Source organism: Carassius carassius, chromosome 32 (genome assembly GCF_963082965.1).
Source record: "Carassius carassius chromosome 32, fCarCar2.1, whole genome shotgun sequence".
Lineage (NCBI taxonomy): Eukaryota > Metazoa > Chordata > Actinopteri > Cypriniformes > Cyprinidae > Carassius > Carassius carassius.
The window spans coordinates 28,210,079-28,228,698 of record NC_081786.1 but is presented as its reverse complement, the minus strand read 5'-3'; the positions used below and the strand labels follow the sequence as shown (position 1 = coordinate 28,228,698).

Genomic DNA, 18,620 nt, shown 5'->3' with positions numbered 1-18,620 from the left:
GTCATACAAAAACTGCATTATTATTCAGTATTGTTCTACTGTCTTTTGCATTATTTATCTTGATGTGAATTGCTACCTATTACTGTAGATTTAGATTAGATTAGATTTATTTAATCTGTTAGTAGTCCTGCCATTATTTTTGTGACTTTACTATCTTACACCAGTTTACAACACTTTGGCAAGTGATTTGCTTTGTCATGTAGATGCTGATTTTTCACTTGTGGCTTTTTGTAATTTTTTGTAATTGTTTTTTTTTTTTTTTGGCTATAATACTGTTTGTGAAATCAATTTATTTCATAGTTATGACAGGAGACACTGGCATATATCAATGACTAGGAAAAACAGTTAATTTAATAAATAAACAAATAAATAAATAAAGCTTATTATCACATAAGTTATTGAATAAGCAATTGTCCAATTCTATGGGTGGTGGGAGGGGGGGGGGGGTCAATCTGTGTGTTTGAAAAGAATTCAGATGTAACCATCCTTTGTAATCGTTAACATTTTCGTAACTAATTTACTGTACTGTAACTGTAACATGTAACAATTTTATGCATTTTGTAATTAAGTTACGTAATTCCATTACATGTAACTAGTTACTCCCTAATACTGAGATTATAATACTATTTACAGCTGCCCATGAAGCCTAGGAGCTGAAACTCAATTTCTATTTCCAACACCTGGAGCAGACTGTACCAGTTTACCAATCAGAGCAGACAATCAGGGATATAAAGAGAAATTAACTCAAACAGAGCATTTCAGTCAGAAGATGAAAAAAGTGCAGCAGGATGAGGAAAAATAATGTATATTTTGAGCTTTATATCATGTAAATGTGCTCTAGCAGACCACAAAAATAAAACTTTGAATTGATCATAATATGGGTACTTTCAATACTGTACGTTTATGTCTCGTGGTCTTGTTAAATATGGTGTCTACCCTGACTAAGGTCTATTGATTGTTCCACTTGTGTAACCCTTAAATGATTTGGCATGCAGTCTGCTGTATTTGTCCCAATTCAGAACTCCTTCAGCATGTGCGGCGTAAATGATGTAGCCTGGTTTGGAGCGCAATGAACTGTACTAAAGCCCTGCAAATCGCAAGCTAGCTTGTTAATTGCCTTTTTCTTATCTCTCCATGTCCAGTGTGTATGGCTGTCCTGTCGCCAAGAAGAGAAAACCCCTGGAGAGTCATGTCCTGGAGCCCTTGCCCAAGAGGAAGGTGTTTCTAACAGTCGTAGAGCAGCCGTCAATGGAGAAATGCTACAAAACGCACAAAATGGAGGAGATGGATGAAAAAGAGGAGGAGGAGGAGGAGGAGCAGGATGAAGATGAAGAGGAACCGGAGGAGGAATATACTGACAACGAAGACCAATATGATCAGGATGAGGAAGAAGTGATTAATGGAGAGGATGAAGAGGTGGAGCAGGAAGAAGAGGAGGTAGTGGAGGAGGAGGAAGAGGAGGAAGAAGTAGAAAGAGAGGGGGAGAATGATGAAGATGAAGATGAGGTCGATGAAGATGAGCAAGAGGATGAGGAGCAAATTCAAGAAATAGGTGAGATTCTGAATAAATGCACGAAAGATAGACTTTTGATTTATGATGCAGGCATGTAGTAGATTGTATACAACATATTTAACAGCAGGGTTTTGATCATGTTGATCATTTAGACCTCGGACATTTGCATATCATATATAATTCAGTTGGCTTTAAAAGGTTAATCCCGCACCAGAATGCTTTATTTTTGGGTTTAGAAACAAAACCAGAGCTGAATGTGAAGTGAGTATTTCAGCCTCCAGAGGGATAGGGGAGGTAATTTGGCAGTTAGGCATATTTGGAAGAAGGTCACCGTAATTTGAGGTGCAGTTGGATGATTTTGCTGTGACCTTCAGCGCGGTCTCAGTATCAGGCTAAAAACAGCCGTCTCAAAACAGAGGTGCTCAGATCATCAACACACACTACTGAAGGTGAGCTTTGAAGTGCAGCGCTCAAATATTACCAACAGTCTGATTGTTTCAAAAAAGTTACAAAACCTTAAGGAAATTTGTTTAGTTAAAAAAATATGTTTCTATTATTTTATCTGAACAGCAAATAAGTTCTTAAATGTATACCCCCGGTTCTTTTTTAGATTTGCAGAGAGTATTAGCGTATTTATTGCTAAAATCTTAAAATGCACATACATTGTTGCAGCCATATCACAGTAAGTGTAGAATTATTTTTTTCAATAATTTGTTTAAAACATTCAAGATTAAAGATTATCATTTCAACATAAAGTATAAATAATATATTTAAAATATTCATGAAAATATCAATTTAATAAAAATCAAAAAAAGTTCTAGTAATATAATGTGTGCATGCTTTGTATATACATACTTTTACATACATTCTTATTATTATTATTTACAAATAATCCCATTATCTTGTGTGCAATTACTGTTCAGCCTTGTTATTTTCAGTCTTATATGGTGGTAACTGCTAAATTAAATGTCACTATAATTATCACAAAATAAATATTGTTGAGAAAATGTTTTAAGAAATCTATAAAGAAAAGTAAAATGATATAGATATTACAGACATTCTGGTATATCTAGACACATCCATGTTGTCTGATTCATGAGACAACATAAATTGTTTCGGTATTCAGTGGGTCGATTCTGGTGGTCCGTGGATGTCTGCTAAATCAGGGAGTAGGCGTGAGATGTGTCTCAGACATGTCTCATCCACTTCAGACTGCTCAGCCAGTCGCACATGGCAGGACAACGCTCTGCAATCAGACCTGACTGAGCCTTCTAGTCTAATTAACAATCAAACTCCCACAAGTATTGGCATTAACTCTGTTTCCTGTGCTGTGTTTTCTTACCTAAGATATTGGCTTTGTCTCAAAACCTAGTGAGCTGACTGCATGAGCAGTTGTTGACCACATGTTAAAAATAATTGAATTATAACCTTGTAAGTAACTGATTTGGCTCATCGCAGGCACAGCTTCATTAACAGGTCATCACGCGCTGCAGTTGGCACTTGACTAACATTCTGTTGTTAGCATAAAGCTAAGCTAATGACATAAGCACACTTAAATATTGTGAAAATAGTTGATATGATCTGAGATATGATCTATAGTTGATATGAGAATTGATATGCATCTTCTATTGACAGTTATGTAATAAAATTCATCAGCTGAATGAAATTCAATTTGGTCTGCAAAGCAGCTCTTCAGAACACGAAAGTGTCATTATTCAGCTAAATTGAGTGTTGATTAAGTTCAGTTAATTTACAGTGTCAATGTTGCAAAAGTTCAACAATTATGAAAAAAATGAAACTCTAAAGCAGTTCTTCAGAAGAGAGTTTTTTTTTTCAACTTAATTCAGTTCAATGTTGATTCAATTCAGCTCAATAACTGCAATTTATTGGTTTGGAATGCAAACATAAAGTTTGGATTATAGAACCAGCCTATCATTATTACAAATAAACTTATAGTAGGGGTCACCATACTTGGCTGAATGTCACGTCACTAAACACTAAATCACTAATCACTATCACTAGAAGGAAAATCGGGCCATTTCTATTTTTTGGGAAGAACAATATTAAAATAAACATACTTAAAACAAAATCAAAGAATGAACATGTGGGATGTTATTTTGAATGAAATCAGGCCAAAACAAAGATAATTTGGAGTTCACTTACGAGCGCAAAACAACTTTCTAGAAAAGTTCTGCTCTGGCTTGTCACCTTTGAACTCCCATAGGTCTGTGATGATGTTAGGTATGGCTCTGGGGCTCTGCCCTTTTTAACGTAAAAATCTTCTCTGGTTCATTTCCTCTGTTTAGTTTGTTGAGGTCACATGTTAGCAAAAACATGAAACTCACTGGGGAGCTGCTTAATAGTATAAACAACAGACAATAATTTGTATATATATGAGCATTCATGTGCTTATGGCCATGATGCAAGGATGGTTCAGAGTCAAACAAGTGGTTGGGTATGGAATGAAACTTTGTGTTGTATAATGCAGCTGAAGCAAGAGTTGTCTGTTGAGCTGCTACAGCTGGTATAAGATCATTTATTTGTCTTTACAGAGAGTGACCATATGAATTCCAGTTCCAGCAGGACAAGCCCCTCCATGGAGAAGGACAACAACAACAATGATGAATATGACAACTATGATGAACTGGTGGCCAAATCTCTGCTTAACCTGGGCAAGATCGCAGAGGACGCCGCTTATCGGGCCATGACTGAGTCCGAGATGAACAGCAACTCTTCAAACAGCGCAGAAGAGGAGGAAGAGGAGGAGGAAGATGAAGAAGATGAAGATGTGGATGGCTCAAGGAAAGGTCAGCTGAGTCTAGATGTAAACAGTGATGTGGTAAGGGAGACTGTGGACTCTCTAAAGCTCCTGGCGCAGGGTCACGGAGTCATGCTCTCAGAAAACCTCCACGAAAAGCCATTCCATGATGATGGGAGCGAGAACACGCACTGCGATCTAAATGGAAATGGATCCATGGGTAATGGACTCAGTGGTAAACACACCACTAATGGTCAGATGGCAGAGAAAAGTGACGAAGAAGTTTGTCTGAGCAGTTTGGAGTGTCTTCGCAACCAGTGCTTTGACTTGGCACGCAAGCTAAGTGAGACCAAACCAGCCGAGCGGCTCATCAATAACCAGCAGGTAGGGATATCTGGTTTTGAATTATTTATGTTAACCCAGCTAACTTTGAATGTTCTTAGAGCTTTGGGAAATGTTCTGGCAAAGTTATGAGCAAGCATTCTTCCAGTAACATTAATAGAGCGCTCATTTAAAGTTAGCTGGTCTTTCATAAAGTTCCAAAAAATGTCAGTATGTATCATCCAAGTGAAGTTTTTTCTGAAACGTTTTTATTAGATGTTCTAACTACCAACTACTTCACCTTGTTCAGAGAACATTCATAATGATTGTTCCCATAATGCGTATATTTCTACATGCATAAATTGCATTGTTACAGAGCGTGCTGTGTTTTGTTTGTGCTTGCTCTTGTAGTGTTGCCATGTCCCCCTTTTATAAGCGTCTTTAAGTTCAAGTCTGCTTAATTGTCAATTTCCACATGTACAGTACATACATACAGAGAATCGAAATTGTGTTACTCTCAGACCCCGGTGCATACAGATAACATTAACATTAAAGCCTAAAAAAATCTAGATCAAATATAAAATGTAGATACAACTATACAATAAGGGAATGTAAAAAAAAGGCATTTAATAAAATTAAAAATTAAGTTAAATAAAGCAGCGCAAGGCAAATGACAGATATAGTGCAAATCAATGAAGTGAACAACAGTGCAAAAAAATAAATCCCTTATTAAAAATATCTTATTAAGTCTGATTAAAGTGACAAGTGACAAAGGGCTCAAGAGCAGTTATTTTATTTAACTGACTGATGAGGTAGTGGAATGACGTCAGTTCCATGGAGAATGAGGTAGTGAGCAGACCAATGCTGCACAAAGTGACTGGTGCATGTCATCGTATATTAGTGGGGGGGGGGGGGGGGGGGGGTTCATAGTTCACTGGTGCCTGGGGCAGAAGAGGGGAGGGGGGGCAAGTTAGGGAGTGAGTACAGCTTCCTGACAGCCTGGTGGATGAAGCTGTCCTTCAGTCTGCTGGTCCTGGCCTGGAGACTCTGCAGTCTCCTCCCTGATGGCAACAGACTGAAGAAGCTGTGAGACGGGCGGGTGGGATCACCTGTGATGCAGAGGGCTTTGTGGGTGAGACGTGTTCCATAAATGTCCTGGAGGGAGGGGAGAGAGACACCAATGATCTTCTAAGCTGCTCTCACTATGCATTGCAGTGTCTTTCGGCAGGACGTGTTGCAGGTGCCATGCCACACAGTGATGCAGCTCGTCAGGATGCTCTCGATGGTGCCTCTGTAGAAAGTGTACATGATTGGGGGTGGGGATCTGGCTCTCCTGAGTTAAGCTTGTTGTTTGGCCTTTTCTCATAAAGTGAGCTACTGTATAGAGTTTTTAAGGTGGGAAGCTGTGGCTTGTGACAATATTATTATTATTTTACCCCGAAAATACAGCATTTAGACTTTTTAACTTTTATTTGGGGATTGTTTTTCCTTGTAACATCTGGCAACATGATCTGCATTTTTAGGCCCTATGGGCTGGTGAGGTGAGTAAGCGCAGACAGACTTGTGTCGAAATATGCAAACTAGTAAAAAATTGTATTCTTAAATATTGAATGTGGTTGTCAGTCCTGTAAATTGCAGCATTTTTTTAATTTCCTTTTTAATTTTAAGTAAAGGCAATGTACAGACTGTGAAGTTTCAGAGATGACAGTCAGCCAGATTTAAATACAGGAGCGAATCCCCTAAAGTATCTGTTTCTTGTGTGTACAGAACAGAACTCGATCTCAAAATTGTGATGATTGACACTGCAGCAACATTCTGGCATCTTGCATGTTTAGTGTTTGCTATATTTGACCAAATTAATATTACATGGATCAAAGATTCTTATGTTTGACAGTTTTAACTAAACCATCATTGACAGAAGCATTGTGTTTTATTTACATTTGGAAGGCTGCTCAGCAGAGTACCTTCTTTCAGTGTTGCCATGTCCACTTATTATAAATGTCTTTGGACAGAACAGAGACACATCTCTAATGCATGTTTAAATACATCAATACATACACAATTTTTGTAAATGCGGTTGGCACTACGTTAATATTTCAGGAGCTACATGTTTTCCATTTACGTTGGAATTCAGATATCAGAAATGGGAATGGCGTGTTGGCGTCACACAAGAGTTCATCACATTCCAGTACACACAAGTCGTAAAACCAAGAATGACAAATCCAACTGATAGCAATACCAGTCATTTTATGAACACATAAAAAGCTGTATTTTGCACAGACATATTGAAATATCATGTCCACAGACGTGCCAATAAAAATATATATTACTATCGTTCACTCATGTTGAGTGCTGAGCCGCCATATTGGATTTGGAGTTATTTGCAGTTCATCCAGCTTGAGGAGATGTTCCAGTAAAAGGTTTCGTCTGAGAATTGGAATTTCCAACTTCTACTTTGGTTTTTAATTACTTTAAACATTTTTTTTATAACAAATTACTTTTTTATTACTTTTGAACAGATACAGCAGTATTCATTGGTTAGAAATCTTACTGTCAGTTAACAGTTTACCATTTAATTGAAGTATATGCATCCCTAACAGGAGATTCATCAGTTTTACCAAGAGGCCCAGCAGCAGCAGCAGCATCAGAGCCCTGAGGAGTCCAGCGTCCTTGAGCGGAATTACTCTGACATGGTCAACCTGATGAAGCTTGAGGAGCAGCTCAGCCCATGCTCCAAGACTTTCTCCAGCTGCGCCGCAGAGCACAGAGGCTTCCAGGACTGTGATGAAGACACCACCTCCGTCACGTCGGACCGCTCAGAGGATGTTTTCGACATGACCAAAGGCAACCTGTCCCTGCTGGAGAAGGCAATAGCACTGGAAACGGAGCGGACAAAAGCTTTGCGGGAAAAAATGGCTTCGGAAGCAGTCAGGAGAGATAGACTGCATTTGCATGAGGATGGTTTGAGGCACAGCTATGCGGAGCAGCGGAAGGCACGTCTCCACCATGATGGTCTAAAGAAGCCCTACTACCTTAAAGGTAATCTCATATTGCATAACACACAACCAGCCCTTGATATGATTTGTCTGTGTTTCTTTGCTCTGAGAGGGGATCCCGTACTGACCCTGAGACAAGCTTTCTCAGACATCTCCATGCCTGCAGTGCAAACAGCAGTGGTTTAATGTTGTTCAAACAGGCCGGCACGGCCACATCACAGGCTGAGCTTGTCAGGCATAAGTAATGGCGATCTGCACGGCCGGGAGAACAGCAAATCTCATCCCAGGGACACAGTCTGTGCTCACGCTGCCTATTTATAAACCCAGAGAGGAGCTCTGCTTGGAAATATAGCTGTGTCACTGAAGAAACAGGGAAATTAGTTAGTTCTGCATATTCAGAGGAGGCTTCAATCCAATTCCTGGTTTATTTCTATTTTTCCAGGGACAGAGGAGCCAGATTGACAAATTGTTTTTATCCATAAAACAGTGAAAATATTGCTCTGACATTTACAAGCAGAAAAGATCAGTTTTTAAAGCAGCTGATTCACAACAGTTCTGCTGTAAATTAATTTGGAACTATTTTCAGTGAAATAGAGCAAACTGATGTATAAATTGCAAGACACTTAACATTACCTTCAAAAAAATCTAAAATTCTAAATCACTTACTTGCTCACGTGATATTGTTAATTATAATATAAAAAGAAACAAGTACTTCGTTTCCAATCATTTCTTGAATTAAGTGGGAATTTGTATACATTTTGGTGACATACATGACACAATCCCCCTTTAGTGGTGGAAATGGGTACTGCAGTCCAAATTCAAAATATTGGAGAGAGTCGTTTCTCCCGCCACCTCCTCCTCAGGCTCACACGGGTTGCCAGATTGAGGACATGCAACAGGAATGAGGACATTTGACAATGAAAGGCAACTAGTTTTACACTGTAACTTGATGAGCTGATTTATCTGCTTTTTGGTCATAGAGCTTTTTTAGATGGATGTCAAGACTTTTTAGGTCAAGTAGAAGCTGTGATCTCTGATCCAGTTAATTTGCTGGCTTCCGTGGCAGCAATACACTGTGTTTTTTGCCAACTGACAACCTGGGGAGATGAAATCCTTTTAGGTAAACTGGCAGTGGTTGGAGTCACACAGACCAAAACAAAATCAGATATTCTGACACAGAATGTACATTTCAAAGTTGAATACCTCTCTGTAGCATTATTTTTCAAGGAAACAAGTATGTGAACTTACTGTTTTCTAAATCTCTGCAAACATATCATGGTATTATTATGCCTTAAAACAGTCAAAAACTAAATACATAAATACATACATTTACATGCAGCACCTTTCATTTCTGACCTGGCACAAAAGCAGCAAATTAAATTAAATTAGAAATACGATGCTGGTTGCATTTGAAGCAGGAAGTTTAACATCCAATCACATTAAATCAGACAATGCACCAGCAATTTCGTGACATCCCTGTAGTTAAGTTATTGACTGGTCTTGAAAAAGAAATCCAGAGTCCCCTTATTATGAGAAAAGATTACAAATGCGGTGGATACCAAGACCTTCAAGAAATTGTCTCGAGACCAAGACCAGTAAACTATGTCAAAAGTGTCATTTTTTGGGTGAACAAACCCTCAAAAACCCTTGAGAACTTTCGCCCGCTGTTCTCCAGATGAGGAAGGGCTGACAGCACGCTTGAAAGGACGTTTGGTCAGCATGCATGGCGGACACTATCTCTCTAATGGCAGAATAATGAGGGACGCTCGGCCATTACACCGCGATAACATCTTGTCACGGCAGAGATAGCGGCAGACGCTGCCTAACCAGGGGGCATTATGATTCATAAAAAGTGTGGAGGCCTGACAGTTATGGAAAGAGCTCTTCCTTAAAAAAGGCACGAGGCGGAGATGGAAATTGAACAGTATCAGTATGACCGATAACAAACGGCAGGACCACTGACTGCACATTAATTATCCACAGACGCTATGGTAATGGGGGCCATTTGCTATGCAAAGCATGGCTTGTCCTGAGCCACAATCAATATCCAGCTCTTTCTAATATGTATTCTGCTCGCCTCGGCTTTTTGAAATGGCTGCAAAGTAGTCTGAGGATTCAGGCCTTATTAAACGGTTAGAATTTTAAAGAAATCATGCACAAAGGTGAATCTCACAGTCACAGCACCCGTCAAGAACATGTCTGGCTCGTACAGTATTTTACAAAATCAAATACCCTGTGAAAAAGAAATGCATTTCCATTATGTGAATTTAAATGTACTTACATCAAAAGTACATTTAAGTTCAATGTATTTATTATTTTCACATTGTATTGCAAAACATGTTTGTATACGTATGTAAATACATTTGTAAAAACATGTATGTACACAGTGGATTGTATCAAATTATTAATTTTAATATAAGTAGATTATTCCACTTAATATAAAGTGCGACCTAATTACCTTTATTGTTTCGAATATGCACTTGTAGTGTACTTCAAATCTTAAAAGTGTATTTTTAAATACTACTAAACTGTATTTGCACTTACAATATATGTGTATTGTATGAATGCAATCTGGAAGTGTTACATTTATCATGTTGTCACTTTCAAGTGAGCTTCTAGCGTCAGTTATGTCACTTCACTGCCATTCATAAATCCTGTGTCCTGACCTCATGGATTTGCAAAATGTCCAGTGGATGCAGTTTTATGAATAGTATATTCAGATATATTACTCTGTTTTTAATAATTTTTTTTTATGGTAAGTGGTTGCAAACAATTTATTTTAGCTACATTTAAAAAATAAAAACGTTGAAGGTTAGTCAACTAAATTTGTTTATTTAAATGTATCTCAAATAAAAAAAATTGTAAATTCAATTAATATTTTTTTTTTCAGTGAAATCGGCAACTATATTGTAGACAAGTGCACAAATTCGGATTCAACCCACAACCATAAAACACTTCATGCACACCATTTTAGATGACTCTTCCCCAAAACACAATTCATTTCTTAATGTTTAAAAATAAAACCACTGAACTACTGAATTCATCATCATAAAAACTTTTTTTTTTTGCTAAATCATTACCTTCACTTTTCATGATTATCACCCCGATTTATGAATGTTTGTTTCCAGTTGCAGAGCTTTAGTAGTTGTTATTTAAAGCACACCCCCCCCCCCCCCCCCCCCCAAAATTGAGTAGCTCTGCAAACTATTTTCAATCTCACCAAAATTGAGCCCAAGTCTCTCACATGATCGCATGCTATTCCTGTCCGTTTTTAGCTTACTTTGATACAGGAGGCAATTCGATGCCCGTTACCAAGTTACTCCATCCTTAAAATTTTAATCAGTGGTAACAGTAGCATACTCGCTCTTTCGCTCACTCACTCTCTTGTGCCCTCTCTGTTTGAAACATAGCCAATAGCTCTGGAAGAGATGCACTCTTCAGTCAATACACAGATCCAGGATAGTCACTGCCTGTGCAAACTACACTAACACTAACAAGGACAAAAGATCACAGCTATACTACCGTTCAAATTACAATTCTATTGTAATATATTGAAAAATTTAATTTATTTCTGTGATGTGCAGCTGTATTTTCAGCATCATTCCTCCAGTCTTCAGTGTCACATGATCTTCAGAAATCATTCTGATATGCTGATCTGTTACTCAAGAAACATTTCTGATTATCATCAATGTTGAAAATATTTGTGCAGCTTCATATTTTTGTGCAAACCATGCTATAGTTGGTTTTTCACGATTCTTTGATGAATTAAAATAACAGCATTTATTTGAACGATATATTTTTGTAATATTATAAATGTCTTTACTGTCACTTTTAATGCATCCTTTATAATTCTTTATATATACATGCATACATACATACATACACACAAACACACACACGCACACACACAATATATATATATATATATATTACTGACCCCATATATTAATGAACGATGCAACACAGAATAAACTGATAAAAAATATTCTGTGGTGAAGAAAAATTAGTTTCTATATTGAATAAGTAAGTTCAGGCAAGATGAAAAAAAAGAAAGAAAAGGGAAAAAAAATACTAAGTAATCAATTAAAGTTAGTAGAAATTACAGTTTGAACTTATAAGTATATTTTACTTGGAATTGTTTGTTACGTTTACAATGATTGTTTGAGTAAGAATCACAGTTATAAAATTAAGTAAAACCTGCTCTACTTATTAACACTGGTGTTCCCATCATGCCCTGAGAACACTAGTATCAAATCATTTCCAGGTTTATGGAATCAAACCTTGAAGCATGTGGTAGCAAAGAAACAAAAATGCATACAAAAAAATGGAATGTGCTTATTTTTGAAGGTCAGATATACTGCACATCTGCACTTTTACAGATATTCATTTATTTGTTTGTTGTATTCTTTTCCCCATACTGGGCTATCATTGTGGTATCATTGATTTCAGATTTGTTCATCCTCAGTTGTTGCCAAAACAACTTTGCGTTTTGCTTTGCCTATTGGTCAGTGTTATTTTCTTGTCTAAGTGGGCAGTTCTTGGACAGAACGAGAACATTTTTTTTATTTACAGTATAACATAAGAATCAGTAATTAATCCTATGTGTGTGTATGTTCAGATTCTTCGCGGTCAGGGAAAAAGGAGAGCCGGTGTCCAACGCCTGGGTGTGACAGCACAGGTCATGTGACGGGTTTGTACCCGCACCATCGGAGCCTGTCTGGATGCCCTCATAAAGACAGAGTCCCTCCAGAAAGTAAGCACTCTACGTACACACTCTTTCTATACTTCAGTGCCACATGTGCTTGCGTCCGTCCTTTAAACCTTTGTCATGTTTCATGCTGGCATTTATGTAAAGAGGTCATAATCATTGGTTGACTGTGTGTGTGTGTGTGTGTGTGTGTGTGTCTGTATGTGTTTGTATGTGGGACCCAGTCTTCTGTTCATTCTGCATGTTGTCATACACACACACACACACACACATTACTGTACATTCCTATGCAATACTTTTTCAGCTCTATAACTTTTTGAAGATTTTAGCAATTTGAAATTTAAAAAACTACTTACTTTCAAATTCAAAATATTTCGAAATGCTACTTTTTACACGTTCATTTTATGTACAGGACATGACTATTAAAACATTAAAATCTACCTTTTTCTGTTGATTAGCATTTATGGCAAAATTTACAGTAAGTAGAGCATATTTTGGTGGCCCTGGAACATAATTCAGGTCTGAAGGTATTAACATGATATATTATGTGGACATGAAAGCGTACTGCATAGTAGGAATGATCCATCTACCCTTCAGCTTACGAGAACACTTCTCACAATGGAGAAGCAGTCATCACAATATCAGACATGCATGAATGCATTTATTCTTTCTGTTGATAATTACAACGCTATCTTAATGGAGGCCAGTTTAATAAGCTGGTTAGATTTCTCATTTTGTTTTAGATGCTTAATTAAATCCAGTTGAATAAACTGTAATAATTATAATCTGCTGAAAGAGTTACAGACGGGATGAATTCACCTTGAGCAAACCTCTTTCATGCGATTCATTAAAATACATACAACAATTGTGTGTTTTATTCACCAAAGACCAGATGGCAAATCAAAATAACTGATGGCTTTAGACTGGAATTAGTTAACAAAAAGATTTGCTTTTAAAGTGTCCAGATGGCAAGACAGTTTGTGAGTTGGCACAGCAAGGGCGTTTTTAGATGGCCATCACTTTAGTGTGGACGGTGACATATGACACACGCTTACTGAAGGATTGGAGTCACTCAGTTTCTGTTCTTTCTCTACAATCGTATCTTCGGGGTTCTATTAAAGACCATGTTTTGTTGTCTTATGTCATATACAGTGACAATATCTTGATATATTATCATGATGATAAAGGTGACACATTAGAAAATCACATGGTCAATCAGAATTCATTGTAAATGGTCAGTCTATAAAACGTGATGGTGCACAGGGTTATAAACACCAAAACAAAACTTTATTACAATAACACACGACACTATCGGTAATGCAATAAACCTACACTACATAACACAATATAATATTAAACACTAATGTACATTACCAAAACTACATAAGGAAATTATGGATGAAATGTTGTATAATTTCACTACAAATTATACAATAAGGTATTACATAATTTGCATTTAAATGTAAATTACTTGAAACTACATAAAAATGTTAGAGCAACAGAATTCACCTATATGTTGTCCCAATTTGTCAAACAATGTTGAATAATTTGATTCCTTAAATGTTAAAGGTGTGTGAGTTCCCAGCATGCATTGCAGCATGAATAATTCATGTGGTTACTGTGATAGGAGTTCTTGTTTCGCTGACTTTTGTTTAATCTTGTTAGTTCTTTGCTGTGTTATGATGTTAATAGCTCATCTTTTGGTACAAACTTCACTGATGCTTTTGATTTGTACGATAATTGCACCTGCAGGAACAATAATAGCATAGTTGACCTCACATATTAAATGTCTTATAAAACTATATATATATATATATATGTGTGTGTGTGTGTGTGTAATAAAATGATAGATCAGGTTACGTGTTAATAACTAAATATTTCTGAACGAGTTGATTCTGTGTGAATTTATTGGCTGAATGAGGCATTTTAAATTTAGTAAACAAACCCATTCAAATAAATTAAAGGGACAGTTCACCCAAAAATGTGACAAGCACAGGTGACAGTAGCCATTGACTACCAAAAATAAATCAATTATAATAATGATTATAAAAACTATGGATGTCAGTGGCCACCATCAATTGATTGGTTGCCAGCATTTTTCCAAATATCTTCTTTTGTGTTCAGCAGAAAACAGAGATTAGTACAGGTCTTGAACAACTTGAGGGTGAGTAAATGATGACAGAATGTGCTTTTTTTTAGGTGATCTGTCCATTTAACTGTTACTTTTGACAATTTTAAGACAATAGTCAAGAGAATGTAAAAATCTGAATGCATCAAGGTGCACTGATTTTTTATTTATTTTTATATATATATATTTTTTTGAATTAGGTAAAACCACTCACCTTTACAAAATGACAACCTTAAAATAAGCTGTGCTTGCTTTGAGATACACAGACATTTGTATCAGTCAGTGGAGGTAGCGGATGCTGCCCGCTGCTCGGTAATGAACATGTCAGAGTATGTTGAAGATGAGGGTGAAGGATAATGATGAAGATGAGCACCGGAAGAGTCCTGGTCTGCTAACCCTGGCCCACGCTCTCTGCCCCCCACTCCAGTGTCCTAATGAACAGTAATCTAATTACTGTCGGCAGGGAGTTTAGACGGTCATGGACAGAGAAGACATAGGCATGTACAGATGAATAATAGTGTTTGGGATCGGAGAGAGGCAGTGTTTGGGCAGTGATTTTTATTGATTGCTAACTTGTATCTACTGCAAATGAAAGACAAATGCAGAGCTGAGACGATCAGGAGCGGCCGCACCTAACAGCAGATGACTGTGTGCATGAGCTAACGTTAGCTGACGGCTTCAGCTAGTGATGAGAATGCAGTCAGGGTCAGGGTCTTTCTGCATTACTCACAATCCACAATCCAGCATCAGATTTTACTTACAACATCTTCAAGCTAGCAGCAGGAAAACCAGTTAAACGGTACAGAATAGAATAGAATAGAATAGAATAGAATAGAACCTGAAGAGCCTCTTCCAGGTTATTTATCTTATAAGGTATGGCTTTGTTAGGAATTAAGCATTATTGTTAAGCATTATAGAATATTATTTTTTTCTAATGCAATTTTTGCAGTAAATATACCAGAATCAGTATACTAGTAGTATAGTTGTATGTATACTATTTCAATACTTATTGTGACTGTGACTGAATTGGCCAACTTTTAAGGGCACTTTAAGTGTAGCTGTGGTAAACTTTGTGTATGCAACTAAAAGTGTTAGTTTGCTAGTTGTATACTTTTCTTGTAGCCCACTTTTTTGTTTATAAAAGTACACTTTGAAGATGCCTTCAGTAAACTAAAGTTTGTAAAGGTTTTACAACTGCAAGGTTTGAGCTTTACTATTTCCTATATATTTTTTTTGCACTTTGATCATACTACTAGCTTCCTGTTCAGGTATCTTTTTATACTTGATGTATACCTTTAGCTATATGACTAGAATAGAATAGAATAGAATAGAATAGAATAGAATAGAATAGAATAGAATAGAATAGAATAGAATAGAATGTTGTTTGTCGGATCACTCGTGATGCATGGTGCATGTGCATGCCACTGTTCTTCCATTAGCAGTTCTTTGCATGCCGCTGTTTGATGTCTCTGGTTCTGAGCATGCTGGTGATAATGAACGAGTGTTTCATACTAATGCTGATGACTAAATGTGGTCTCTAACTCCTAATCTTCCACCCTATTTCTCTCGCCTGCTGTCAAGTTCTTGCAATTTATGAAAATGTTCTTAAGTGCCCTACGCCTGGCTGCACGGGCCGGGGTCACGTCAACAGCAACAGGAACTCTCACAGGAGGTGAGTTCCTCTCTATCTGGATGAGAGAAACGCTTCTGTCTTCATTCTTAGCATCTTTATGTCAGACACACCACAGTGCTGGCTACTTTTTCACGTTCTCTCAGCAAATGTTTCAGTTTTATCTTGGGTTTGTGGTGTTACAAAGCATTAGTTTCTGATTTAATCCATCCATATATTTATAGTTAAAGTTCTTAAATATTAAATGTGAATTTTATTCATTTATTTTTATGTTAAAATACTTTACTACTATTTGAATGTGCAGAGGCTATGAGTAAGCTTGACTGTTTGAAGTATGTAAATAATTGATTTGAATCTTAACCTTAACTTCAGTCTTGAGCAAAGGTGTGACCAGTGCTTGCAGTACTTGTAGTTAGTAATGTAATCTATTATATTATATGTTTTAAGTAGTCTAATCAGACTGTTTTGTTTATCACTTTGATTTGTATAGCATGTTTTTCGAATAACAATATAAAAATGTATTTACATTTACATACATAAGAAAAAAAATATTCCATTCTTTTTTTTTTCTTTTTTATCAACAACATGAAGTTCCTGTGTGTGTGTGTGTGTGTATGTGTGTGTGTGTGTGTGTGTGTGTGTGTGTGTGTGTGTGTGTGTGTGTGTGTTTAACCCCATGTGCTCCGTGACCTAGTTTTCCTTCTTCTTTGATTAATCACTGGGTTCAGGTGTGTTCAGTTCATTACCCTCCTTTAGTCCTGTATTTAAAGTGTTGTCTGTGCCTTGGTTCGTTTGTCCAGTGCAGTCTATGTGATGTGGTTGTCTTCCTAGTTCTCTGAGTTTTGTGTTAGAGTTATAATAAATATGTGGTTTCCCGTTCCTGCGTCGTGCTCTTCACCGCAGCCACACATGACCACATCAGGGTTTCCCAAACTGGGGTTAAGAAAGAGCTGAAGGTGCTTCATGAGTTGATAAACTGATGTTTAAATCATAAAAATATAAAATTAAAAATAAATCATTTATTTAGTTTTTGTTTTTGTTTGTTTGTTTACCTGCATGTTGATGTAAAGCGAAATATAAAATGTATTAGTATTTGAATTAAGGATCAACTAAAGATTATGTATAATTTACTGTATGTATAATATGTGATATAATCAATAAAAAAGGGCAATACAACCTATTTAAAAGTACTTAATTTTTTTAATATGCTTACGCAATCCAGATTAAGTCTGGTCACTCAAGTGACCTTTATTTCTATAGCACTTTATACAATAAATATATTGTTTCAAAGCTGCTTTACAGTGTTAAACAAGAAAGTAACAGAACCAATGATGCAAACTGCAAAGATTATGTAAATCCAAAATCTACAACTAGTAAGATAATGTGTCACTTTTCATCTCAAGTCGGTTCAGTAGGTTCATTTCAATGAGTGTGTAAAGTTCATTCATTATGAAACATGTCTGATTCAGCAATAAGCAGCTCTACTAACTCTATGTTGTTATTCAGCTCAAGTCAGTTCAGCGTTGAGATTCTGTATCATCAGTTACATAATCTATACTCAGCACTGTGCGGGACGACCTTTTTTTCTCAGAACGTTCCAGACATGGATGTGTGTTTGGGAAAATTGGATTGGAATCTTTGTTTGATGTTGCTAGTGATGTCTGACGTCAATGCAGGACTACGTTCATTTATTGAAAAGATTGACAGTGATGAAAAATAAAGAGTACCACAAATGCACATTGACTCAAGCAGGTATTAAAGCAGCATGTTCTTCAATGGAAGGCTTTGCGTGTGGCTTGTAGTGGGCTGATGAAATGTTTGATGCAGATATTTGGAGAGGGTGCTGCAGTAATCCTCTCAGCAGCTGCTGTGTGGAGCGTCAGCCATTAGCCCCTCACTGACACCTCACCAGGGGAGACAGCCCGCTCCATACGGCTGCCACAGAGCCACACACACACACACACACACACACACACACCTCGCTTGGACTTGCAAGAGGGAAATCACATTTCCTACGGCTCAATAGAAACCTGGCAGCTTGCTTTATGCCATGAATACTCACACACACCTTCAGCCACTGCATCTCTGTGATCCAAGATTATAGCACTACCTAGAGGAGCTTTGAATTGCTCTCAGGTTACTTTTCTTGTACACTTGAAAAATATAATAATTTCTTAATCAGTATTGTTTTGTCTTATACAGTACTGTTTTGTCTTTGAATTCAGTTAATTGTTTATACCCCACTGACATATTCTTCTTCCTTCAAGTATGAACTCAAAACTTAAAAGGAAACTTAAGCTTAGAATAAAGTTTATTAGTGTAAATAAACCTGATAATTGAAACTCGAATGAAAAATTTCAAAAGGAAATCTTTAGTTTATAATATCTGGTTTTGATCTGGTTTTACAATGGTGACCCAACACGGTACCAAACCTCACCGTAATTTAATGTGGTCTGGGTCTTATTTTCTTGCATAGATTTGCTGAAGTGTCGAAAAAATATAGAAAATGTTTTCTATTTCCTTTTTCTCTGGAGGCAGATCTAAGAAGCTGAAGAGTTTCTTCAAA

At 37.0% G+C, this 18,620-nt stretch overlaps 1 protein-coding gene across 2 annotated transcripts in view; it reads left to right on the top strand.

The window, feature by feature from the left end:
• Window positions 1-18,620, top strand: part of myt1lb (myelin transcription factor 1-like, b) — a 119,137-nt gene that overhangs the window by 75,054 nt on the left and 25,463 nt on the right. For both annotated transcript variants that reach the window (XM_059520895.1, XM_059520896.1), the window contains 5 exons: window positions 1,143-1,552; window positions 4,066-4,655; window positions 7,193-7,631; window positions 12,207-12,341; window positions 16,006-16,096. In XM_059520895.1, coding sequence (XP_059376878.1) covers window positions 1,143-1,552; window positions 4,066-4,655; window positions 7,193-7,631; window positions 12,207-12,341; window positions 16,006-16,096 — 1,665 coding nt within the window. The remainder of the gene's footprint in view (window positions 1-1,142; window positions 1,553-4,065; window positions 4,656-7,192; window positions 7,632-12,206; window positions 12,342-16,005; window positions 16,097-18,620) is intronic.